Source organism: Chaetodon trifascialis, chromosome 14 (assembly GCF_039877785.1).
Source record: "Chaetodon trifascialis isolate fChaTrf1 chromosome 14, fChaTrf1.hap1, whole genome shotgun sequence".
NCBI classification, from domain to species: Eukaryota; Metazoa; Chordata; class Actinopteri; order Chaetodontiformes; family Chaetodontidae; genus Chaetodon; species Chaetodon trifascialis.
The window spans coordinates 2,128,427-2,155,863 of NC_092069.1; the positions used below are offsets into that span (position 1 = coordinate 2,128,427).

Below are 27,437 nucleotides of genomic sequence, written 5' to 3' on the forward strand. Positions count from 1 at the left end.
AATGGTTTGCCAGAATTTCCTCGAGGCCGACCAGTAATCCTCCTCCATGGCCTCCCCGAACTCCTCCCAGACCCGAGTTTTTGCTTCTACAACCGCCCGAGCTGCCGCGTGCTTGGCCTGCTAGTACCCATCAGCTGCCTCAGGAGTCCTATGAGCCAGCCAGGCCCGATAGGACTCCTTCTTCAGCTTGACGGCATCCCTTACTTCCGATGTCCACCACCAGGTTTGGGGGTTGCTGCCACGACAGGCACCGCCGACTTTACGGCCACAGCTACAGACGGCTGCATCAACAATGGAAGTGGAGAACATGGTCCATTCGGACTCAATGTCTCCAACCTCCCTCGGAATCTGGTTGAAGCTCTCCCGGAGGTGGGAGTTGAAAACCTCCTTGACAGCGGGTTCTGGCAGACGTTCCCAACAAACCCTCACGGTACATTTGGGTCTGCCAAGTCTGTCCCGCTTCCTCCCCTGCCAGCGAATCCAACTCACCACCAGGTGGTGATCAGTTGACAGCTCAGCCCCTCTCTTTACCCGAGTGTCCAAGACATACCGCCGAAGGTCAGATGATACGACTGCAAAGTCGATCATTGACCTCCGGCCCAGGGTGTCCTGGTGCCACGTGCACTGATGGACACGCTTATGCTTGAACATGGTGTTTGTTTTGGGCAAACTGTGACTAGCACAGAAATGCAATAACAGAACACCACTCGGGTTCAGATCGGGGAGGCCGTTCCTCCCAATCACACCCCTCCAGGTATCACTGTTGCTACCCACGTGAGCATTGAAGTCCCCCAGCAGAACAATGGAGTCCCCGGTTGGAGCACTTTCCAGTACCCCTCCCCGGTACCGCTCAACCTCCCGCACTAGCTCAGGCTCTTTCCCCCACAGTGAGGTGACATTCCATGTCCCCATAGCCAGAGTCGTTGTCCAGGGTTTGGGTCTTCGGGGCCCCCGCCCACGACTGCCACCCATATCACATTGCACCGGCCCCTTCTGATCCTTCCTGCGGGTGGTGGGCCTACGGGAAGGCGGGCCCACGTCGCTCCTTCGGGCTGTGCCCGGCCGGGTCCCGTGGGCAAAGACCCGGCCACCAGGCGCTCGCCAGCGAGCCCCAACCCCAGGCCTGGCTCCAGGGTGGGGCCCCGGTGACGCCAATCTGGGCAACGTACGCTTCCTTTGTTTTTTCTCTGTCATAAGGGGCTTTTGAACCGCTCTCAGTCTGACCCGTCACCTAGAACCTGTTTGCCTTGGGAAATCCTACCAGGGGCATTAAGCCCTGGACAACATAGCCTCATATATATATATATATATATATATATATATATATATATATATATATATATATATATATATATATATATATATATATAACAACTGAGTCCTTCTTCCACCACAGAAGAAGTATCATTCCACTAATTTTTTTAGTTTAACAGCGTGTTAACTGTTAGCCATATCAACTTTTTAAAAACTAAGCTCCTCCAACATAATCATAGCATTGAATCAACAGTTTTCTAAAACAGTGTCAACAAACATTATATTATATATGTAATGTATATATTTGTTTTATGGCTTTTTATTCTGTTTGACAATTCGAACAGTAATCCAACAAAAACAAAAAAGCTTAATTTACAGTCTCCTTTTTTTCCAGAGCTTTCAAATGCAGCCCATGACCATGATGATTCTGTCTGTATTTCAACTTCTCAACCATCACATTGACACATTCTTATCAGGCTATGTTACACTAACTGACTTAGTTTGAGTAAGTTGTACTGACATGAATTGAGGAGCTGCTGCATTGACAAAGCATTTCAGTGTACTACAAAGCTTTTGTGTTAACATTAACATCATCAGCAAGGGTCACAGCACAGAGAGAATAAATTCAAGACATACTAATTAATGAAAGCAGGAAATAAAAGCAACCAGCCACACATATAAATCTAAACTTTAAGTGTAATTTATTTTTCTTCATACTACAGACTTTCTGATCGCTAGTGAGAACTCCTCTGAATACCCAAATACCTGTTGATCATGGTGTAATTACTTTTGAAATGTGCTTGTCCCAGATAATTCAGGCACCTTTATTAAATCAGTGGACAGTGCAGTGGCTCTTTGTGTACCTCATTAATCGATGAAAAGTGCTCAGCGCTCAGGAGACATTAGTAAGAAGGCAGAAAATGTCAGCCCCTGTGGCTTTGCATACACAATTCAGCTGCTAAAAGTGGAGACCAAGGACTGCCAAGGGGTGTCCAGTGGACTTTTGAAAAGTTGCTAGGGGCTCACACATTGGACACCCTCAATGGCCCTGGGGAAGGTCCACCTGTGTTCTCAGGGAGGCTTCCATGCTCTCTTGATGGGCCCTTGATTATGGAAGTGGGTATTCTAGGATTCATTGTGACTTGGAACTCCCTGTAGACCCCTGAGACCTCCAACAGGGCCATAGTGACTCTCCACCAGGCCCACAAGAAAGCACTGACTCATGATAATGGTCTCCAGGGATCTTCTCAAGACCCCCTGAGAGGCCCTAGAATAATCTCTGGCTACCTTATTTTAGCTATTTTAGAGATTATTTTCCCTTTTCGCTCCTACTTTCTGCCTCTTTCTGTCTGATCGATTTATCGTTCAGAGTCTCCAGATGAGAGGCAACAAGCAATCTGGTCTCTGGCTACACAACTCTGAGAATACCTTATATAATATTCTTTATGACTGTTTAGCGCAGGTGTTTGGGGTCCAGCAGGGAAGAAGAGTTGACCAAAATCTTGCCCTGTTATCAAGTATTCTTGATAAGTATTCTTTTGCTCATGCATCACCCGACTTGAATACTAGACAATTCTTAGAAACTGAGGCTGGGGTTGTGTAAAGCTCTTATCTTATTAACAAAAAGGTTATTTTTCATCATTAGGAGAATTGCACTGATATGATTGTCTGGAATATGAGGATATTGAGGCATGTGTGCACTTTGTGATGATAAAGTATGTGTTTATTCACATAGTGTACAGTATATGGGGATACTGGGATGCAGATGATGCATATAAATAATGTATTAGGTTTTTTTTTTGTTTTTTTAACTCTCTGTGACTGATGCATAATGAAGCCATACTTGGCATATTGTATTACCTTATTGTGGGAATGTGGCCATATCATATCACTTTTAGCAAGGCTGAATTACCAAGCAGGCAGATGCCCCAGACCCTCAGCAGCCCCATAGCACCAGGTTGACTGTATCATTGTTTGTGGTCATTTCATTTATTACAGATTTGTTTGTGCCTGGACGCCACTAAATTGCATTTTCAACTGAAATTTAAATGGGAAGGGCCTTTCAACAGGACCTGCATTATTACGCAACTCATCACTATCTTGTAGGGCCCTGTATTAATTAGTTTCAATTTCCTCATTATTTAATTTAGATTGTGCTGTCATCTTGCATATTGCTTATTATATCTTTTGAATTTGTTTACCTTAATGTGAGACACAGTTGCACAGAGCACAGTCATTTCATTTGTGTTTTTTTGGTTAATGAAAGAGAGAACAGTGACCACTATATTGCATTTTCAACTGAAATTTAAATGGCACCGGCCTTTCAACAACTTAAACGCTCAAATGATAAGGACCTCTGATTTTAAACACTGATGGAATCTCTCTTATGATCCAAACACACCTCACTGGAAGTAAATGTATAGTAACAATACCATCCCCATATGAGAAATGATGCATTTGATATTTCAGTATATTCAAAATTTATAGAACTGACTTAACACATTTGATTCTTTTATAGCATGCAAGTCCATTGAACATTAGCGTAATTGCATTAGCCTGTAATGGCAAACTAAAATTATATGTTAGCTTTAAAAAACAAAAAACATAATCAAAAGCCAACAGGGTGGAATTCAGCCTTAAAAAACAACTATTTTTGATACTGAATTCCACACTAGTTTGATGCCAGAGAAGCCTGTGTCAGAAAAATCTGCTCTTGCCAAATACCACAAACAGCAAACACTGACTTTGTACATCCTTGCCTGTATCAAAAAGGCAAACTGAGTAATACATTGATGTTATTCAGAGTGACGGTTTCAGCAGCCTCAGAGGCAGTCATCCGGCTGCAATGGCCGAGCACTGCTGTGTGAACACATTTATCAAACTGCAGAATGAATAGGGTGTGTAGAGATAGATAGTAATGTAGCACACATAAAATGATATTTTACAGTATGTCGTCTTGGAGGTCCGATCTCTGTGACATAAAATATCAGGAGAAAAACACCATTTCATTTGATTTACCATTACAGTAAGGAAATTTAGCCATACTATGTGGTTTGAATCTTTAAATGCCTGATTAAGAATGGATAATTTCCACACGTGTGAATGCAGTGGGGTAGACCAGCAGACTTCTCATCGCCCAAACACGTTATATTCATGTTGAAATTCTTGATCAATACGACGGCATCTGATGACCAGTATAGTGGGGTACAAGCAGAGTGTAAATCAAAAACAAGCAGCTGGACAAAACGTAGATGATTTCTCTTGAGAATATGTTACATCAATATTCTAATAGACGATTGCATAATGTGGCTGAGGACAACAATCATGGATGACAGTAGTGGAGATATATGATGATGTTGGATGATGACGATGGTAATAACGAGGAAGGTGAAGGTAATAACGGTGATAATAGTTGGTGATGAAGAGAACAGCTGTGGTACCAGTATGTTCCCTGTAGCAAGACTGTCATAGCTGCCTGATTTACAACTTGCTGCTGTTGCCATGGCTACTGCTGCTGTCTGGGATACTGATCAGAGAGCAGCAATGACTATCCTCCTGAGTTTTTCAGATACTCCTGCCTATTGTGCCAGCCACCTATTGCCGTTTGTGCCGGTCACACCCTGACTCATGTGACTCTAATGACTGGCATGCTGGGTGAAGCTATGATCCTGCATAACCAGTCAGTTAGAACTGAAGGAGCCGTTCGGATAAGAGGTGAAATGTTTTCTAGAACCATAAACAAATCGAGTTGCCCTTGGAACCACTTACAAGTCTGCCTTAATGTAAGCCGCCAACATTTGCGTACCTGGTTAAATTATTGCCTGTTGCAGTGACATTAGTTGTGTACTGTAACTCCAGATTCTACTGTATGAGAGTGGGCTTCACCCTCTAAGGATTGGTTTGTCAATGCTGCTGTCCTGGTATTTATTGGTGAAGGTGAGACCAAGGCCCACACAGCAGGTGGGCATTGATTAAAGATTTCAGTACTGCGAATGTGCATAAGGGATAAATGTCACACTCATCATCTTCTTGCCTGCTGCCACTCTCCCTCTCATCTATTCACCTGCTCAGTCTGCACTCTTCATCTTTCACTATGCCCACTGGTTCAATCACCTGATGCACACCTGGGGTTCATCACCAATCAGCACCATACTTAAGCAGCTCCTCAGCACTCACTCAGTGCCAGATTGTTCTTCACCTTCTTGCAAGACTATCCAGCAGTGTTCAGATTGATCTGCCGGTTTAGACCTCGCCTGTTTTCCACACCCCTGATATTTACCTCCACCTTCTTAGATTTTGTAGTTGAACAATGAAGGGGTGAATTTGAGCACTGACCCTCACAACCAGCTGCAACTACAGTGGGTACGGAAAGTATTCAGACCACCTTAAATTTTTCGCTCTTTGTTATATTGCAGCCATTTGCTAAAATCATTTAAGTTCATTTTTTTCCTCATTAATGTACACACAGCACCCCATATTGACAGAAAAACACAGAATTGTTGACATTTTATACAGATGTAGCGGCCTCGAAATTCCCCTAATCTCTGGCGGGTCCGTGACCGGTCCCTGCTCTGCAGTAGGCGGGTTCGTGACTGTAATGAGATCCCCCGCGATGACGTCATCGGCGCGGGGCCAACTCGTAACGCCCCTAAGCTCCATTTGCGGAAACTACCTGCACTCGCTCGATCAGTCCACCAGGAGGAGCAGTCATTATAATTGGTTACCGTGTCAGCTTTGCTGAGTCGTTCATTAGATCTGCACATAGCCTCCACTGCTGTAAGAAAAACTGCTTGTCTAGTAGAGCACCCTGTGCAGTTTTTTAAATATAATTATGCTTAATCATCCACATTATTGTAGTGCTCGTTCACAAACTTCTTGGATCTGCTCATCTGCCAATCCTGCCTTTTCCTCCACATCTCTCTCCACCTTTGGAGAGGCTCCCAGCGCCTCTTTCCTGTTTGTAGCGCATTTTAGATTTGCGGGTCGCTATTTGATGCGGCGACCAGCAATACGCAGAGTCCTGTGTGTACTGTATATTACTGGACAGAAATCATTTACAGTGCGCTGAAGAGGGAGGGACGGGAGGATGAAATGCCAATTTCAGCCTGTGATCTGTTAATGTCTGACTGAACAGCCTCATGGAAGTGATATTTTACAGTTCTACATATTTTAATCTAACGAAATTCGTTAAAACAAGTCACTTGGTGCTTTCAAAGTCATGTCATTGAGCTGAAAGGTTCCAGATTTCGTTTGCCTTCATAGGCGGCTGCGGAGCGCCGCAGACGGCTCGCACTGCGCACTGCGATGATGACATCATAGGCTTAATATACTGTAGTTAATTATCACTGATCTTTTTCATCACTCTGTCTGTGTGACTGTCTGTGTCCTCCTCTCTGTGTCTCTGTCTCTTTTTTCAGACTGTTCACGCAATGAATATAAACAGTAACTATTAAAAAAGGTTATAGTCGCGGGAAAACATAGTACTCAGAAGCACAGCAAGAATGCATTTTTTTACGTCAGGCATGTGCACGCGTGTTTGATATTAATATTGTGCCGCTGCACCTCAAATAAATGTTTTTTTGGGAAACGGAAATGTTCAACATGACTTCATCATGTTAGACCAGGCAGACAGGTTCTTACTACAACATCAACTCTCCCTCCGCAGCCAGCGAGCCTCATCCCCCGCCGGACACCTGCATTCAATCATGAATAATCCTAATGGGCCAATCAGACCAATGAAAAAAAACAATGTTGTGGGGCATAAAGGGCCAATGGGCCGATGTAGATGGGCCAATCTACTTGTTTTTATTGACCAATCAGTTAACACACACACATGAAAACGGCCAAAAAACAGTGAAATCAGTATCATTAGTATTTCTCAGATGATGATTTCTGTATCTATCTAATCCGTGGCATGCAATATTTCACCACTTAAATGATTGCAATTGAATGAAGAGGCGTGTTTATAGTGGATTCTGGGCACACCCCCAAGAGGTGGGGGGGGACTGGTAGCTGGCTGGCAGTCGGCTGGGAGCTGGATAGCCTCTGGCTGGGAGGGGAATTTCGAGGCTGCTGCATCTGTATATTATACTGATTGGACTTGATTAGGAAAGCCACACACCTGTCTATATAAGACCTTACAGCTCACAGTGCATGTCAAAGCAAATGAGAATCATGAGGTCAAAGGAACTGCCTGAAGAGCTCAGAGACAGAATTGTGGCAAGGCACAGATCTGGCCAAGGTTACAAAAAAATTTCTGCTGCACTTAAGGTTCCTAAGAGCACAGTGGCCTCCATAATCCTTAAATGGAAGATGTTTGGGACGACCAGAACCCTTCCTAGAGCTGGCTGTCTGGCCAAACTGAGCAATCGGGGGACAAGAACCTTGGTGAGAGAGGTAAAGAAGAACCCAAAGATCACTGTGGCTGAGCTCCAGAGATGCAGTCAAGAGATGGGAGAAAGTTCTAGAAAGTCAACCATCACTGCAGCCCTCCACCAGTCGGGACTTTATGGCAGAGTGGCCCGACGGAAGTCTCTCCTCAGTACAAGACACATGAAAGCCCGCATGCAGTTTGCTAAAAAACACCTGAAGGACTCCAAGATGGTGAGAAATAAGATTCTCTGGTCTGATGAGACCAAGATAGAACTTTTTGGTTTTTAATTCTAAGCAGTATGTGTGGAGAAAACCAGGCACTGTTCATCACCTGTCCGATACAGTCCCAACAGTGAAGCATGGTGGTGGCAGCATCATGCTGTGGGGGTGTTTTTCAGCTGCAGGGACAGGACGACTGGTTGCAATCGAAGGAAAGATGAATGCGGCCAAGTACAGGGATATCCTGGACGAAAACCTTCTCCAGAGTGCTCAGGACCTCAGACTGGGCCGAAGGTTCACCTTCCAACAAGACAATGACCCTAAGCACACAGCTAAAATAATGAAGGAGTGGTTTCAGAACAACTCCGTGACTGGCCCAGCCAATTCAATTCAATTCAATTCAATTCAATTCAATTCAATTCAATTCAATTCAATTCAATTCAATTCAATTCAATTCAACTCAATTCAATTGTATAGCGCCAAATCACAACAGAAGTTGTCTCAGGACACTTTCCAGAGCCGGAGCCCTGACTTAAACCCAATTGAGCATCTCTGGAGAGACCTGAAAATGGCTGTCCACCAACGTTCACCATCCAACCTGACAGAACTGGAGAGGATCTGCAAGGAGGAATGGCATATATATTTTACATCTCAATTTTGCACATCCAATTGTATTGCGGTACATTTTATATTGTTGTACATTCATTGAGTGGTTATTTCTGTATATTTGTATATTTCTTATTTACATATATCCTTAGTATTAATATTCTGTTTCTTTTATATTGCCTTTATATATATATTCCTTCTTTCTAATTTTTATTCTAATCTATAATTCTGTTTTGCATGGAGCACTGCTAAAAACAATTTCCCCTCGGGGATAAATAAAGTAATTCTGATTCTGATTCTGATTCTGATTCAGAGGATCCCCAAATCCCCAAATGTGAAAAACTTGGGTGCTTCTACTAAATACTGAGCAAAGGGTCTGAATACTTATGTCTGTGTGATATTTCAGTTTTTCTTTTTTTAAAATCTGCAAAAATGTCAACAATTCTGTGTTTTTCTGTCAATATGGGGTGCTGTGTGTACATTAATGAGAAAAAAAATGAACTTAAATGATTCTAGCAAATGGCTGCAATATAACAAAGAGTGAAAAATTTAAGGGGGTCTGAATACTTTCCGTACCCACTGTACATAACATATGCATAGCCTTCAGAGTAACCCAAGGCCTGAACACTCCATGTGGGTCAGGGTAACTGAGACTTACAGTGTTTGTGCATTCCTGGGAATGAAAATGGGTTAAGTCAGTCTATACAGTTCATAGAGTTTGTAGGTTTCAGAAACATGCCTGTGAATATTTTCATTCATCCAGGTCATTGTAAGCTTGAGGGATGCTCTCAAAACTGAGAGCATCCCTCAAACTTGTGGTTATCCCAGCTGGTCTTTTGTGAAAAGTTCAGCCGCTTCCAGAAAGAACAGGGTGACAGAGGAAGAAAAGAGAGACAGACGGCATAACATTGTCATTCCATATGTGTCTGGTGTATCAGAGAAACTCAGGCGAATCTTTAACAAACACAACATCCCGGTACATTTCAAACCTGGGAACACTCTCAGACAAAGGCTGGTGCACCCCAAAGACCGGACACCTCATACTCAGAAGAACAATCTGGTGTATGCAGTCCAGTGCAGTGAGGAATACACAGACTTATATATTGGGGAAACAAAACAGCCACTGAGCAGACGCATGGCACAACACAGAAGAGCTAACTTCAGGTCTAGACTCAGCTGTTTACCTGCATCTCAAGGAGGAAGCACACTCCTTTGAGGATAAAAATGTGCATATTCTGGACAGAGAAGACAGATGGTTTGAAAGAGGAGTGAGAGAAGCCATCCATGTCAAGGTTGAAAAACCATCTCTGAACAGAGGGGGAGGTCTGAGACACCACCTATCTCCCACATACAATGCTGCCCTTTCATCTCTTCCAAAGAGATTCAAAAACTTAGCCTCTGAAAATAACAACAAAGCCATTCACACATGGCTCAAGGAGCCTCCCAATGACAAGAATGGGACACTAACGAGGCAGACGACTGTCGTTGACACCCAAGGGTCGCACCCTACCCCGCCTTAATGGGGGATCGTTTGCCTCACAATAGAGTGATACTATCCTTGGTTTTGGGGGTTGGCCTCACTCAGAGGATAAATACTTGAACCTAACACCATTTCATTGGACTAGAGCTGTCCTATCTAGTCCGGTGCGCATGAACTGATGAAGCCTGCTCGGATGAGAGGCGAAACGTCTTCCAAGACAAACTGACAAAGTCCAGTTGCGATTGATTGAATGCCCTGAAGCTTAGGTTTCAGAAAGACTCTGGTGTTAGACATTGAGGCAACATCTGGGCAGATGACTTCTAACTATGTCTAGCTTTATCAACACCATACATCAAACACAAAATTTAAGTCATGGTCAAGCAAGGTATTGAATCAAGACAATCACTTGGTGCTCCTGATCCCCAATATTGGTATCAAAGTCATGAAACAGGAGGAAGAAAAGAAGAAAAGGGAAAGGAGAAGGGGAAAGGTGGTTCGAGGTTAATAGGCTTACTCCTGGAAAAGACTGGGGCTAGTTAGTGGCATGGTCACAGACAGGAGGGGATCCAGTTGAATTCAACCACTAAGAAGAAGCCCCTGGGCAATCAAACTGATGGGGTGACGACCTGCTCGCATAACTAGATCAAGTTGGTCTGAGACTGAACTGAACCAATGAACCAATCGTGAGGTTGTGACCTCTGAACACATTCGTAATCTCCATGAGATGATGAAAGACAATGTCATCAATGTGCATGGTGGCTCCCTGTCACACTGTCAAAAACACTGTCTTGTTTGGTAGGATTAAATTAGTGGCTGTATCATGGTGGTCATAGGACATTAGGACTTTGGTGGCATGTGTACTGACAAGCCATCAATTGCTGGCTGTTCTACTCTTGTCTCTGTTCCCTCATACTTAACAGACATGCTACCTTGGCACATTTGCTTGGGGGGCTCTCAAGAGGTAGTAGGTCACATCCCTAATGAAGTGGATGTCCTTTGTTTTAGTGCACATGTTTAGGTAATTCTAATTACAATTACAATTACAATTTCATGGATTAGACTGGAAGTTCTTAAAATCTGCAAAAATCAGAAATGCACTGCCAGGACTGTATGCCAGATGTACCTGTGAGGGTTGCACAACAGTGGTCTTTGCAGATTTAGTCAATACAGCCTGAGGGAACAGATAGGTTGGAAACCATTTATCACTCAGGCTGTTGACCAAGGATCTTACCTTGCTAATGTGGTCCTGCATTTAATTGCTGAGTATATGCACACAGGTTATGTCTTCTTTGACAACTTGGTTGGAACATCTTGGAGATTCCCACTAGTATGGTAAATCTGAAATAAAGGACTTTGTCATCTACTCGGTGAGATGCTTTCTTGCTTTAGATCCCTTAATGCCAACCCTCAGGTTCTTCTGGGCCCAAGTGAACATGGCCCAAAGATGCTTGCACAAGTCTGTCATATATTGGTGTGCCATGTAAGCAGTTGCATTACTGACATTCTCATGGTGGTACAAGAGGTGCAGTGAAAGCGTCATCTCTCTTCCAGTCATCATTTCAGTGTGACTCCCTTGGAGCAGAGAGGGATGGACCTAATGACCATCAGCACCAAGGGAAGTTTCACATAGACCTTTGGGAGGTCTGGACCAACACTCTACTCAAAATAACGATGATTAGATGGAAGCAACGGAGTGGTGGTATCTCTGGATTAGATTCTCCATTTTGTACTTCAGGCTTTCCCCTCTTGGGCTGGCTGGGGCCTTAATGTTATACCTTCCGGCCTGGGATTGTGTTTGGTTCTGCCTTCCTTTTTGGCTGGGAGAAGTTCTGTTACTCTGGTCTGACTTGACTCCTTATTCTGTTCCACATCCTGTCGGTGAGGTGGTTGGTGCCCCCAGAACGTTGTTCTGCCGTTTGCCCTAACGTGTGGCACTTTGTTGCACTCAAGCACTAGGTCTGCATTTTCCAAGGCTTGTATCCCAGAACCCTACCTTTGTCTCCTGCATGGTGAAATTACCTGTCTTGTTGCTCATGGTGACCTTATATAACATGCTCTCATGAAGGTTATGCAGTAACAGGGACTTGAAGGTCTTTTCCTCTTCCAGGGCTGGGTCATTGTGTCCCTGGGAGACAGACTCTCTTCAAAACAGTTTGGGAATGGTTCAAGGCAGGACATGGCACAAGACCTGCTATGGGTCAGTAGCCTTCTCTGGGTCTGGGTGCGCATTCCATCATCTCAGAGATCTTTACATCAAGACAACCACTCTAGGTGCCAGAGGCTTCTGAAGAGATTAATGCGCTTCATTGCAACTGCTGTGTATGTACCAGGAAAGACATTAGCAGTAGCAGATGCTCTCTTCAGGGCCCAAATGTTTTGGGGATGAGGTGTCTGGCAATGACATTGCTGCACCTCCCAGCTACACTACAGAGTAGTGTTGTTTTTGGTGGCCTGTTATAATTTTAGTCTTAGTCTAGTCTTTGTGTCAAGCAGTCATTTAGTTTTATTTTATTAGTTTTAGTCATGTTCATACTCTTTTTAGTTTAGTCAAGTTTCAGTTGACTAAAAGTCTGAGCATTTTAGTCTTATTTTAGTCAGAATTGGTGACTATTTTTGGTGACTATTTTTGGTGGTATTCCAGAAGTGCTAGTTAGCGATAATGGACCTCAGCTAGTTGTCCAAAATTGCCAGATAAGGAAGAAATCATGCAAGCAGATGCAGTCACCATGCAGAGACAAGGATACCACTACAAGCACAAGAATGGGTTGAGATATCTACAGTTGCTGAACCCAGGAGACAGTGTTCACATGAAACTAAGCAATGGAAAACACTGGGCAACATCAGGTATTGTCAGAGGAGCCAGTTCCTCTTTTAGATCTCATAAATTTAATATAATTCAAGTAAGACAGCACAGACAAAACCAACGTCATAAGTTGATTGCATCCCCAGTGCCTTAACAGGTTATTGTAGAGGTATTGTAGTGAAAACCTGAACTGAAACAAACAATCATGACGCAAACACAGACACTTTGGCTGGAGCAGCTATTATATGCTCACAAGGGACAACTACTGTCACTCACTCTCGAGTGAGTAAACCACCACTTTGGCTGCACTTCTGAGGACAATCTTCCTGGTAAGGAAGAAGGACAGATATGGATTACCAGAAAACTTCAGAAAAAAGAAATTTATTACTATTAAGGACTCTCGAGTGAGTAAACCACCACCTTGGCTGCACTTCTGAGGACACTCTTCCTGGTAAGGAAGAAGGACAGATATGGGTTATCAGAAAACTTCAGAAAAAAAGAAATTTTTTTACTATTAAGGATTGAACTTTGGTTATGAAAAAGCTGTGAGAAGTTTCAGACTGTTGAAGTAAATCAAGAGTGTAATGACTGTCAATTACCTGTAGTAATGTTCCCAATTTCTCTTGGGTTGTTCTGTTGTCCAGCTTTCTGGTCTCTTTTCTCTTTTCTTGCTCTAAAGCAAGACTGCACCCAGGCTGCTAGCCTCCAGCCTATCAACCAGTCTCTAGCATGAAACCATGTTTCTGGTCCCAGTTGACATTTCAGCCAACACTTGCTACTGGTTCCCAGTCTGTGTTCTAGCTGACATCTGCTCCTGGTTCCCAATCTGTGTTCCAGCTGACAACTGCCCCTGGTTTCCAGTCAGCAGCCCGGCAGACATTTGCTCCTGCTTCTCAGCCAGAAGCCTGGTCAACAGCTGCTCCTGGTTCCCATTCAGCTGCCCAGTCTCCTTTTCCCGTGCTATGTAGCAGTAACCATTTCCTGAGCTGCAGCCATCCCCTGTTCCTGGCCTCCAGTGAGCCACTGAGCCAGAGTTGCAGCTGTTACCGGGTCCTGAGCTGCAGCAGTTATCAGTGCGAGTGCTGCAGCCATCTCCTCATCCTGCTGAGTTGCAGCAGTCGACTGGCAACAGTTGTGGAGTTTCATCAGCCTCCTGTTCCTCTGGCTCCTCTGACAGTCTCCCTGTAGTCCTGTCCTCTATTACAATATCTCATCCATCTATGACTCAAACAGGTTGTACAAATGTTTCAGACTGGATGTGAGTAATTTTGTATGTTATAGATCTGAACTCATGTGGATGTACCTGGACATTTTGCTCACTAGATCTGTCTACATCTGTGTCACCAATTATGGTCAGATTGTGTTCTGATCACCCAGTTCATTCCTCTGTGGCAAATTAAGCATTGCTGGCCAAGTCTATTTTTCCACAAAAAGGAAATATCACAGTCCTTGTTTGTTAGATAAGCAAGTATGTATACAGTCCTGCTCACCATTATTGGCACCCATGAAGTTTAAGTACATAATGTGGAATATCTTTTGAAAAAAATTGATGAACTGAAACATTTTTTTTTCTATAGAGAACTGGTGTTTGATACAAAAGAGCAACAATAAACAATGGGAGGAAAAAATAGAAAAACTTAAAGCTTGCTGTGTCACTGGTATTGGCACCCTTTGCTGTAAATCAGTATGGAAACACATTGTGACTCACCTTGGCTAAATCACAAATGAGAATCACCTGTGATAAATTGTCTGTGCCCATGAATTAGCCAATGAAGGATGACTTCTGTGTTTTAAAAAGCCATCTGTTATCCCCTGTTCCTTTGTCACAATGGTGAAGACAAAGGAGCTGTCTGAGGACATCAGAAGTGCAATAATTAGCAAACACAAGGCCTCCAAAGGGTATACGGCCAACTCCAAAGACATGGTATCCCTGTTTTGTGGTTTTTGTTTTGGTATCTCAGTGCGTAATGTTATTAAGAAGTTTCACAAACATGGAACTGTCAAGAACCTCCCTGGACAGGGGGGAAGAGAAAAATTGATGAGAGGGTTTTTGAAGGTTGGTGCGAATGGTGGAAAAAACACCACGTCAAACATCCAAAGACCTGAAGGCCAACCTGGAACAGTCTGGGGTCATGGTTTCAACAAATACCATACGCTGCACACTAAACCAAACAGGGGTTTATGGGCGAAGGCCAAGGAAGACACCATTGCTGAGGCAAAGACATAAAAAGGAATGACTAATCTTTGACAAAGAGTACCTGGACAAACCACAATCCTTCTGGGAAAATGTTCTGTGACAAGATGAAAAAAAATAGAGCTTTTTGGCAGTGCACACCAACAGTTTGTTTACAGACGACGCAATGAAGGCTACATGGAAATGAACATCTTACCAACAGTTAAGCATGGTGGAGGATCCATAATGCTGTGGCGCTGCTTTGCTGCATCTGGTACTGGAGGCCTTGACCGTATCACAGGAATCATGAAATTAGAGAATTATCAAGACATGTTAGAGTGAAATGTCCTACCCAATGTGAGAAAACTTGGTTTGAGTCCAAGATCATGGGTCTTCAAGCAAAGATACATGCCGGAATGGTTGAAAAGGAAAAAAATGGACTGTTTTAAAATGGCCAGCAATGAGTCCTGATCTCAATCCGATTGAAAAACTTTGGTATGAGCTGAAATCTGCCACTGGAGAAAAGAAACCTGCAAATGTTCAAGAGCTTGAACAATTTGCAAAGAAAGAGTGGGAGAAAATACCAGCTGAGAAGTGCAAGAAGCTTATAGATGGCTACAAGAAACGTTTGGAGGCTGTCATCACTGCCAAAGGGTGTGCAACCAAATATTAAAGAGGGGTGCCATTATTGCTGCACAGGCTGTTTTTTCTGTTTCTTCTTTGAAATTAGTTGAAAAAACAATTTTCTTTGTTAAATTACTTTGGACCTCGAATTTTAAAGATCCTAATGATATAAATTTGGTACATTTCCATTTATTTCTGAAGATATTGTAGAGGTTATGCAAAAAATGAATGGGTGCCAGGACTGTATATACTAATTTGTTGTAGTCACCTGGCTGAAAAAGGTTAAAAGCATTGGTATTGACTCATAAGGAATATTACAGTGTATCCAACTCTGCAACTGTGCCTTAATCTGATTGGTTCATTTTGGAAGACCAGAGAGAGAAAGAGACAGACAGACAGACAGACAGACAGACAGACAGACAGACAGACAGACAGACAGACACACACACACACACACACACACACACACACACATACACACACACACACACACACACACACACACACACACACACACACACACAGAGAGAGAGAGAGAGAGAGAGAGAGAGGGAGAGAATGCTTGTGGTTTAAGTGTGTTGTGTTAAAGTGCCTCTAAATTGTTTTATAGAATGCGAATATGGACCCATTCTAAAGTTTTGGAATGCCAAAGCAAAGAAATGTAGTGGAGCTTATACTCAGAGCCTTCACTGTCCATTGATTCACTCCAGCTTACATTTGAGTTGTAGTTCGACGAAAAGAAGCAACATGCCTCTTGAACTGAAAACAAATACATTCATTTATGCAGTGTCACTATGTCAAGTGTTTGTTTTTTGATGTTGGACATAACACAAATAGGATGACAAGAGACAGATGCAAAACTCTATGCTCTACTATGCTGTATGTCAAAACTATATGTCAACTAAAATAAATGAAAAAACTATACAGTGCCTGAAGTTGCACTGAATGGTTGTGCGGGTGGTGATATTCACAATTACTGTGAATTACTTAATTTTTGTAGACATGCACATACACAGTTTTTGTCTATGTGCGTGTACTGTATGTAGATTTATGTTTGTAGACACGTGTCATAGTCTGTAGTAATTTAAAAATAGTGCAATCAGTATGTATTAGTTAACAGTATATTGTAGTGTGTAACAAAAATATATGCAATCAATGTCAACAACAGTGGGGGGAATTGATTTCCAAAATATAAAGTGGAAAGGAATGGAAGCTTGCAAATAGTGACTTTTGATGTGTATACAAAACTGCAGCAGAAGTGCCTGTAAATATTCTCATTCATCCAGGTCATTGTAAGCTTCAGGGCATTCAATCAATCGCAACTGGACTTTGTCAGTATATACTGGCAAAGTCCAGTTGCGATCGATTGAATGCCCTGATGCAGCAGAAGTGCAAGCATAGAACATATGGTGGATATAATTTAGTGAGTCTGGGGTTAATGTTTTTCCTGTTCTGTCTGAGGAAGTTGCTTGCTGCACCACTACTCCACCCTTAAGAGGAGAGAAATGCCATAACATCAACACTGTACATTACATTACCAATAACCTGAACTCCTGATTTAATGTACCCCCCCCCCCCAAAAAAAAAAAAAATTCATGATGAAGCATCTTCACTCATGTAACTTCATTGTTAACCTTTCATCTTTTAAATGGATGTTTTACAGTTTTAGCTCAAGGTCCACTTATTTTCTTTTTTATTCAACCCTATAATCTGATCTTCATTAGATCCATCTCAATGAGCAGACTCCATCTGTTGATGAAGCCTTGGTGGGTTGATGTTGAGCTGGGACTGTTACGTCAGATATTCAATTCAATTCAATTCAATTCAATTCAATTCAATTCAATTCAATTCAATTCAATTCAATTTTATTCGTATAGCGCCAAATCACAACAGAAGTTGTCTCAGGACACTTTCCATATAGAGCTGGTACAGACCAAGCTCTTTTATCTACAAAGAAACCAACAATTCCCCCATGAGCAAGCACTTGGCGACAGTGGCGAGGAAAAACTTCCTTTTAACAGGCAGAAACCTCGAGCAGAACCAGACTCTGGGTGGGCGGCCATCTGCCTCGACCGGTTGGGTGAGAGAGGAAGAGCAAGAGAGGGAGAGTGAGACAGACAGACGGACAGACGGACAGACGGACAGACAGACAGACAGAAATGCAGTCAGAGAGAGAGAGAGAGAGACAGAGAGACAGAGAGACAGACATGCAATCACAGTAACAGTGACAGTGGATGTAATAACAGCAGTAGCAGTTGCAGTGGATGTCAGGCAGGGCCAAGGCAGGAGACGCAGCTGCAATCCACAATCCAGATTCAGCCACTGTCCATGGGAACCTGCAAGACGACAAAGCACAGAGACTCCGGGGAAGGAGCTAAGTTAGTAACACGCCGTGGTAGGACATGAGAGCGTGCGGATGGAGAGGGACAGAAGGACAGAGGAGCTCGGTGTATCTTTGGATGTCCCCCAACAGTCTAATCCTATAGCAGCATAACTAGGGGCTGGTCCAGGACAACCTTTTCATTGAAAAGGTTGCTAATCCAGCTAATCCAGAATGCAGCCCAGGAACTCCTTAACCTGCCTGGCTACCGTTGGCAGGTTGAATCTGATTCAAGACAGTGGTACTGTGTATTGTCAATGGCTGAGGCCTACATCCAGTACATTGTCAAACCATACACTCCAGCCTGTCCACTATGTTCTGCTACTGCCAATCCGTTTGCTACTTCCTCAATATGGGGGGGGGGGGGCTGGCTACTGCCCAAAAAATCATGAATCCCCTTAAACACTGGACGTCGTATGGATGTCCAGATCATGTCCATATTGCGTCCGTCCGTCCAAGACCAATTATGGACCTATTCTCGACGTCCAAAATAGGTTAGGTATTTGGACGTCTTATTATGACCCAATTTCGACGTCTATATGAAGTTGAAGATCTGGACGTCTAAATTATGACCCAATTTCGACGTCTACATACAGTTGAACATTTGGATGTCTAATTATGACTAAATTTTTACGTCCATATGGAGAACATTTGGACGTCGGGATGGGTCACTTTTCAGGACGTCTAAGACAAGTGTAGTATAGGCCTAATAATGATGATGATGATGATAATAATAATAATTATTATTATTATTATAATAATAAATTGTTGTTACTTGTAGCCGTATGATTATTTTAGTGATCAATGCTTAGGCCTAAAAGGGTAAAACAAATATAAGTAATATTTTGATTGTTTACATTTTCCTGTTTTTCTAGTGTTATTCTGTGAGGTGTAGGGAAAAAAAATTAACCGCGTTAGAACTGAAGAAGAAGAAGAAGGGTCAATGCCATTTTGATTGGCTGAGGCATGCGTCACTCCAATTAACGTGCAACTCAAGAGCCGCTCCCATCGGCCCAGGTATTGTGCCACTATAAAACCTGAAGAAGAAGAAGAAAAAGAAGAAGAAGAAGAAGAGTATTGTGAAAGCAAAACGCGCGCTGGCTGTGGATTGTGGACGTCTCCAACAGGCATAAATTGCAGGCAAGTTGTCAGCCATCGAGCTTCTAGTTAATATGTTCATTTATGCATATAAAGCGTTTGCCGTTTTAATCTACTTCAAACCGATTGTCGTTACAAAGATGATTTGGTGTATGAATGCAGTTTGTGCATATTTCTTATCATTTGTCTTTTTCTACTTGTGCAGATGGAGTAATGAAGTTTGATAATGACGCAACTCAGGAACTCATACGGCAACATGCTGCTGACCATTTGAAGCATGCACCCCAAAGGATTGGGGGGGGCTTCCCGGTCACCCAGGGCTGATTCATGTTCTATGCGGGCTTCCTGGCTTTCATGTTCTGCTATGTTTGTATCTTTGCAATAGCATTTAAAGCATGTTGTGCAAATGTTAAAGGATTGGAGGGGCGGGCTTTCTGTGTTTATATCTTTGCAATACCATTTAAAGCAGGCATGTCAAACTCATTCCACAAAGGGCCGAGTGGCTGAAGGTTTTCTTTCCAACCAAGCAGCAGCACACCAGACTTGACTCATTTCATTAGCTGATCTCAGTCTTCAGACAGCTGATTGGTCAGACTGTGTGCTCTTGATTGGTTGGAGGAAAAACCTGCAGCCACACGGCCCTTTGTGGAATGAGTTTGACACGCCTGATTTAAAGTATGCTGTGGAAATGTTTGCATATTTTTACAATAAAAATTGCAATAAAAAAAAAATAAAAAAAAAAGGATTGGATTGTGATTTATTGTTAACCTGACTGTAGTCTTAAGTCCACAAGGTAGGAAACAGTTTCCTGTACCTGTTTTACTGTACCTTCATTTGGCTTATCAGCAGGTTTTAACTGGATGCCTTTATGCATTTCCAGTTACCATCTGCTGGTGATAGATTCAAATTAAGCAATAGGAAAATAACCTGGAACAGTATGCCACCTTCTACAATGGCACTACAGTTATGCATAGAAACTAGAAGCAGCACAGTATAAAATCAATGTCTAAAATGGGTAATAATTTGACGTAGAAAAGACGTCAACAAGGACCACATTTGGACGTAAAAAAGACGTCTCCCAAAGACCACATTAGGACTAGGAATAGCTCCCATATGGACGTACTATGGACGTCACAAATCGACGTTCAAGAGACGTCTAAAAAAGACGTCGTCTGGAGTAACGTTTTGCACCTTCAGATGACCCGAATTAGACGTCCAAAAATAACTTTAAAAAGACGTCGTATGGACGCCCCTTTGCGCAGTGGGATGTTTGATATCCTAGCTCCACACTGGTGGAACAAGCTCCCCACTGACACCAGGACAGCAGAACCTCAAAACATCTTCCCTTGCAGACTGAAAACTCACCTGCTCAGACTGCAACCTGAATCTCAATTGTTCAAAATGTAGCACTTGAAGCAGCAGCTTTTTTGTTGAAAAAGGATCTGTCATCTGTATGTGCATTCAGGGACAGCATGAATTGTATATCACTGCTTTTGAATATACATACCTCTATAATGACAGGCAGTGCATCATTTTAATCGTGGACATGATCACCATTTGAGAAATTATGACAAAATGAAATGAAGTTTAAATAAAGCTGAACCGACTGGATATGGTTACTGAATCAGTGCTGAATCAGAATCAGAATGAGTTTATTAGGCCAAGTATGGAAGGAATTTGATTCCAGTTTAAACATTACACTTGATGTACTTGCACAGAAAAACAAAGGACATACAGCTCAATGAGGACGTAACAAACCAAAAGACTGAACAATAGTTAGGTAGTGCAAAAATGTGAAATAAACAATTAACAATTTCTACAAAGAATGATGAGGCAATAAACACTATATTTGTAGGTATTTATGACAGTGAGAAATGAATGATGAATGTACATGTTAAAATTGGCATTATTGGATGATAACTGGGCTATCAGTGGATGTTTTGGTGTCAGAGGGTTAGTCACACTGTATGTTGACTACTTTTATGATTGGGTGGTTCTAGACTTTGAGATACCTTTTGTCAGTCAGATGTTAGCAATGAAAGGAATCATACTGCATCATATCTATCATATCAAAGAAGCATCACAGTGACAGGATCAAATCTAATAAAATGTCTAATAAGATGAATTCTTTGTTCCACAGTGGCCAAATTAAAGTGGACTACCCAGTCAGAGAAGACAAATACTCAACCAGATGAGACAAGTTCAGTCCACTGCTGAGTGCTTCAACCAACACGAAGATTTGTGTGTGATTTGTTTGTGTTGTTACATTATAGTTAGATGTATATGTGAACATGTCTGAAAACATTCTTGTGAGTGTGTGCATGTTAAGCGTGACTGTGAGTGGGGGTGATGGTGTTCACCATGTCTGAGGAGGACGTGATTAACTGCACTATCAGCCATGAAATCCACCAGTACCTCTTCTCCTGTGTGTATATCCTCGTACTGCTGGTAAGTATGTGTAGATGTTGAATACCTGAACAAAACTGTTGAGGTGTCTGAATATTTTATAAAAGTGCATAACTAATGGAGAGATTTGTTTTCAAATTGAGGTCAGTTTGACACAGCATACAACATTGAAGCACTGATGCTTAAAGACCAAGCTCAATTAATGTGTGCAAAGTTCATCATAACTTACAGTCTTATAACTGCTGCTGCTTTTCTTTTAGCATCAATGGGGTCATGATTAGTACATAAGAAGGATCCCTGCACTATTCCTGACTTTGTTATTTTGAGTTCATGAGGTGTGACATGGGGCACCACATTGGCACTGCCACAGTGTCAGATCACGGTGTCAAGAAGGTCCTCGAAGAAGGTTTAAACCTGTTCAAACCCTTATGGGGCCTCCTCAGGGTGCCTGCATTTCCACACCGAGTCCAAAGACATGCCAGATACAGACTTATAATGGCTTAATGCGTATTATTTGATGACGTAGTCAGAGATTCCCTTTCTGTAAGTGGTAGAGGTGGCTCCAAAGCAGAATGGATGTCCAGAATTTCTTCTGGGTCTAGGTAAGATTTTGCTGGAAATGGTAGTGAAACTACAGGCCGCCCGGCCTGTTTCTGAGGCCATAAGAGGGTCTTGGGGAGACGCTTGAGTGGTAGTCTAAGTTTATGTAGTCATCTATAGGTTTGTGTGGACTTAGGAAGGAATCTTGTCGGAAGACGTTGACAGAGTTAGGTAAATGGGAGTGGTTAGTCTGCCTGCATCAGAGGTGGTACGTAAGAGTAGGGAATGGATGGAGATGTCGAGACATTTCTGAGTGTGGAGATGGTTGACAATAGAAGATAGAGGCTACGAACTCTGTGCAATGTTGAGCCCAATAAATGCCAGTAGGAACATGTATTCTGAAAGTTTGTCTGTGAATGGAGACAGATAACCTGAACAGAGTGCAGTGTTGCAGCAAGCAAGGAGGTCTGAAGTGAGGACCAAATGTTTAAACATAAAGTGTTGTTTTGGCCTTGAATAAACCTTTGATTGACATGCTGAAGGGTGGGACTAGGAGTTAAGGATAGCAGCAAGTAGCTTTGTAAGCTATCAACTCTTAGCAGGGTACACAGCCAAAGAGTGCCAGTAGGAACATGGATTCTAAGACTTTGTCTATGACTGGAGACAGATAACCTGAGTGGAGAGCATGTTGCAAGGAACAAGGATGTCTGAAGTGAGGGGCAAATGTTTAGGCATAGGCGTGGTTCAGCCTTGCAGAGACCTTTGATTAATAAGCTGATGGGATAGTGGCACGAGGAGGGATATGGTGCTCCCTTGGACAATTTTGTGAAAACATTAATTCCGCTGATGTTGACCTGTACGGTGAAAGTTTTAATCTTGAGAATGAATCGGAAGCGGGTCAGAGGCTGGTGGCAGTTGTCTGAGTTTCTGGAATGAGCAACGGGAAGGTGAGTCAGCAAACAAGTTTTTGTGGCCTGGGATGTGGAGGCATGGATAATGAACTCTTGTTGTTGGAGTAATTGTAGAAAATCTTAGAAAAGGTGAGTAATGTGCCCTTTATGTGGAGAGGTGTCAATCATTCAACAGTCATTCCCCGACATTAATCAAGTGTTTTTGTTGCCTAATGCCAACCTGCCATTGATTATTTGTCATGACTGTGACCTTTCCTTTACTTCTAACCATAATGTACCTTAAATGTATTTTGTTTCCCTAACTATGACCATACCAACATTACCACGTATAGATGTTGTAAAAAGCGTGAATTTAAGAAATGTTGGCAAAAGGCATTCTAATCTGGTAATAGGGTTGTCTGAGCAGAGGGGAGACACGTGTACATTTACTTCAGCTATACAATAATGAAGAAGAGGGCAGTGTGGAGAAAAGTGTCTGGTGTCAGAGAATCAAAATAATCACAGTTAATGATCTTGATTCTAGATTGGTGTTCCCTCCAACTTGTACTCTTTATACCACGCTGCTCTGCAGCTGAAGCAGAAGAATGAGCTGGGAGTTTATTTAATGAACCTCACTCTGTCTGATCTGTTGTACCTGGCATCATTACCACTGTGGCTACAGTACATCTTTCAGGTAAATTAAAAACAAAACATTTATTCTGTCATTTATGTGATTTGCTGAATGCCTTCACTCCTATTTAGGGATTCGTTTATTTTAGAGCTCTATAGAATAATGTCATAAAAATTCTTTGCTACAGTAAAATACAAAAAAACTTCATTAATTCTGAATATATTTCTTTAAGATGCCAATTTCCTGTTTCCTTTTAGCATATAGAGTGTTTCTAAAAATATTCTGTTCAGGCTTAATGAATTGTAGTAAACTTCTTATCCTCTTCTTGTCAAGAGGGTACCGCTTCATTTGGATGTAAATGGTAAATGGACTGTATTTATATAGTGCTTTTCTAGTCTGATGACCACTCAAAGCACTTTTACAACACAAGTCTGCATTCACCCATTCACACACACAGCCGCTGTACAAGCGTTATCCACTCACACACACTGATACACTGTTGATATAGCATTGGGAGGTTCAGTATCTTGCCCAAGGATACTTCGACACGCAGACTGCCGAGGACTGGGACTGAACCACCGATAAGGACGACTATCTACAATTTGCAAAAAATGTTGCACATAATCATTGAAATCTGTGTATCAAGCAATAATTTATTGCATTTTGTGATCATTACATTATGACTTTAGCAGCAGTGTTTAATTAAAAAAAATTAGTTACCTAACACACACACACACACACACACACACACACACACACACACACACACATATATATATATATATATATATATATATATAGTCATAATACAACTATCCTGAGTTTCTAGTCTAAAAAAACAAACGATCATTCCACCCAGAAAGAGTGCCCATGGTCTTGGTTAGCGTTTCTAGCCAAGCTGGGGGGCAAGCTGTCTGTTTTTGTCACATTTTCCATTTGAAACTTGGTACTAAAATCATAATATAATAACAGTCACAAAATGTAATAAGTTGTTATATCATATGCAAAAAGTAATAAAGTGGTCAACATTTTTATATTACATTAAAGGCAGGTTATTACATTACTGTATTTACACTTATGTTATCAGATTCTACAAGCAGCATCTTTATTTTGATAAAAAAAGACATTATACACCAATAATATATTTCTGGTGCTTTACACCAGTCTCACATTGTAGGCACATTTTTTTTTCTCATTATAGAATGTTCTGTCTGTCTAATAGTACCTTTACTTTTGATTTATCTACGCAATACTTCTGTTTCATCTTTTATCCACGTGTCACTTACCTACGGTTTTGTACATCCATCTGGACTCCAGTTTCATGTGCATTGTTTTTTCAGGATGATGACTGGCGCCACAGGGAATGGTTGTGTCAACTGTGTGGCTTCCTGCTTTATGAAAACATCTATATTAGCATTGGTTTCCTGTGCTGTATCAGTCTGGATCGCTACCTGGCTGTGGTCCATCCTTTAAGGTAATTTTGAATCAGCTTTTCATCATTGTTTCTCAGTGATTATGCAGTTTTATCAAATTAAAAATTAATTAGAATTTATTTAATCTTTTTTTTGTCTCCAGGTTCACCTCTCTCCGTTCTATGAACGCAGCATGGCTTGTTAGTGCCATCATCTGGCTGAAAGAGATCGCTGTGGGTGTGGTTTTTTTCCGCCATAAAGAGCTGAGCCAAGACCGCAAGAACCAATCAGTGTGCTTTGAGCACTACCCCATGAAGCCGTGGGAGTATCCGATCAACTACTACCGCTTCACTATTGGCTTCATGTTCCCACTAGCCATTCTTTCGGTGGGATAAGTGTTTTACAAATATTTTCTTGATCACATTTTATTAAAAATATTTTAATATAGTGGCATTTTATTGCACTTTATTCACATCTGAGTAGATTTATTCAAAATTTAAACACATTTTTATGTTCCCAGTGACCATTCAGTTACTGAAATCTCTGCATTAGTAATGCTGTAGGAGCTAGTGCAGCTCCACCCACCTAGCCATTTTCACTGATGTTGCTGGAATTTCTCAGCTAGAGTCCTTGAAAACCCTTGTGTGGGTGTGCAGGGACATTGAGGCCTTGACCACAGGTATAGATATTAGAGATATTTACCAAAATTAACATTTTCCTCTCCTTCACATGCAAATGCCATTTTGGGTCACTAAAACAGACATTTTCAACGCCTTCTAAAGTACAGATTTAACAACAGTCTGTGTGTAACCACGTGTACATGGAAAACAGAGCATTTGGGTAACAATGATATCATTTCAATTTGCACATACCCATTGTTGCTTTGTGTAATGGGCATGTGTCTGAAACAGCAACAACAGACTACTGAAGCACTGCAAGGCCATGTGCCAGAAAGTTGTTAAATAACAACAAATAAATACTTAGCTATTATTGTTTGTGTTTTTAGGTTACTACCGCCAAAGAAAAATAAACTTGCTAAGCATGTTCAGAATGTTCTTCTCTAGTATTTCACATATCATTGATGTATTTATTGTTGATGATATGTATTATATGTATCGCCACCTACTGGCCTGGCATGCTGGTTTGAGCTTTTGGAATTGTTTTTGTGTCCCTGTGTGCACTGAGAAATTTTGTAAAACGACTGTGTGGACAGATTTTTTTTTCTTTAAATGGAGGGAGAACATTTTGAAAAACACCAGTATAGATGTGGTCAAGGCCTCAATCAGATAGTTAGTTTTATTTTTTATCTTGGGATTGTAAGTGACTACAATTAGGTGATCAGAATCAGATACCTTAAAGTGAAACACCTGGCTGGAAGTGAAATGCTGTCAACATCCCTCCATTATTTAAATAAAAACACAAAAGGGCATATAAATCCAGCACCCATCACTGACACATTATGCTTCAGTTGTGAATTTGAGAGAGGCTACTGGCAAGAGAGACAATTGGCAAAAGAGGGTGATTATGAAAGTGGATGTGTGGCACAATCTGATATCGCCATGTTGGTGCTGTTCCTACAACATCATAACTATGTTGTTCCAGGAGCATCACTGCAACTGACCAATCCTGCTGTTTTGATGTCAAACCTTTGTGACTAGGGGAAAAAGACTCAAAAAATACACAGATGGCAGGTTAGTCTTTCTAACTGTGACAGGAATTGTGACAGGATCTATTTAAACCCAAACCATGATCTTTTCCAAAACCTAACCTAACCAAGAACTTTTGTTGCCTAAACCTAACCAAGCAGCAGCAGAAAGCTGAAACTAGAAAAGAACTAATTCTAAATATAGAAGATGAAACGTACTCTATTAATCACTTCACACAGTGTTAGTTGCATACTACACGCCATGCTTTCCGTGAAATTCTTTTTCTCTGCATTTATCCCATCCTCGGTCTGTCGATCCTCCGCGGCAGACCAAGAGCGGTGGGCTGGGGTGGTGAACACGGGGAGAACACGCAAACTCCACACAGAAAGGCCCCCTTTTTACTTGAGCAGCAGGCACTGAAGGCATGGTGGAGGACACGCCACCAGCGCCCACAGTGGGATTCGAACCGGGGACCTTCTAGCTGTGAGGCGACAGTGTTACCACTTGTGCCACCGTAGTACCCAAATAATGATAATAATAAGAAATAAAAATGAGTCAACAATATGTTCGACATGGGACACAAACTCCAGTCTCCCTGATAAAAGTCCTATGTTTCACCCATTCATCCACCATGACCTGCTTTGTTGGTGAACATTGTCCCTTTTTGGTCAGTTGCAATTATTGTCCTGGAGTAACATTAATTATGATTAATTGACATTAACATGCAAATAAAGTCACTGGTGGAGCACATTTCTGTGCCTCTTGGGCACACTTATGTTTGGCAGATTTGTCATACTGGCTGATTTTCCCTCTATGTGATCCATTAAAATCCATATGGTATATTTTACAATAAGCATGACTTTGACTGGCATTGCTCCACATTAAGTATGGGGTAGTAATATT

The 27,437-nt window shown here is 41.9% G+C and overlaps 2 protein-coding genes across 3 annotated transcripts in view; one reads left to right on the forward strand and one right to left on the reverse strand.

The window, feature by feature from the left end:
* Positions 1 to 27,437, reverse strand: part of alkbh1 (alkB homolog 1, histone H2A dioxygenase) — a 246,835-nt gene that overhangs the window by 13,638 nt on the left and 205,760 nt on the right. The window lies entirely within an intron of this gene.
* LOC139342036 (ovarian cancer G-protein coupled receptor 1) overlaps positions 1 to 27,437 on the forward strand; it is a 33,035-nt gene that overhangs the window by 3,075 nt on the left and 2,523 nt on the right. Inside the window, exons 2-5 of one of the 2 annotated variants that reach the window (XM_070978872.1) lie at positions 21,150 to 21,457; positions 23,390 to 23,539; positions 24,817 to 24,950; positions 25,052 to 25,274. In XM_070978872.1, coding sequence (XP_070834973.1) covers positions 21,359 to 21,457; positions 23,390 to 23,539; positions 24,817 to 24,950; positions 25,052 to 25,274 — 606 coding nt within the window. In that variant the 5' untranslated portion in view covers positions 21,150 to 21,358. Of the gene's footprint in view, positions 1 to 21,149; positions 21,458 to 23,389; positions 23,540 to 24,816; positions 24,951 to 25,051; positions 25,275 to 27,437 lie in introns of those variants that run through there. The other variant, XM_070978873.1, reaches the window with a different exon arrangement.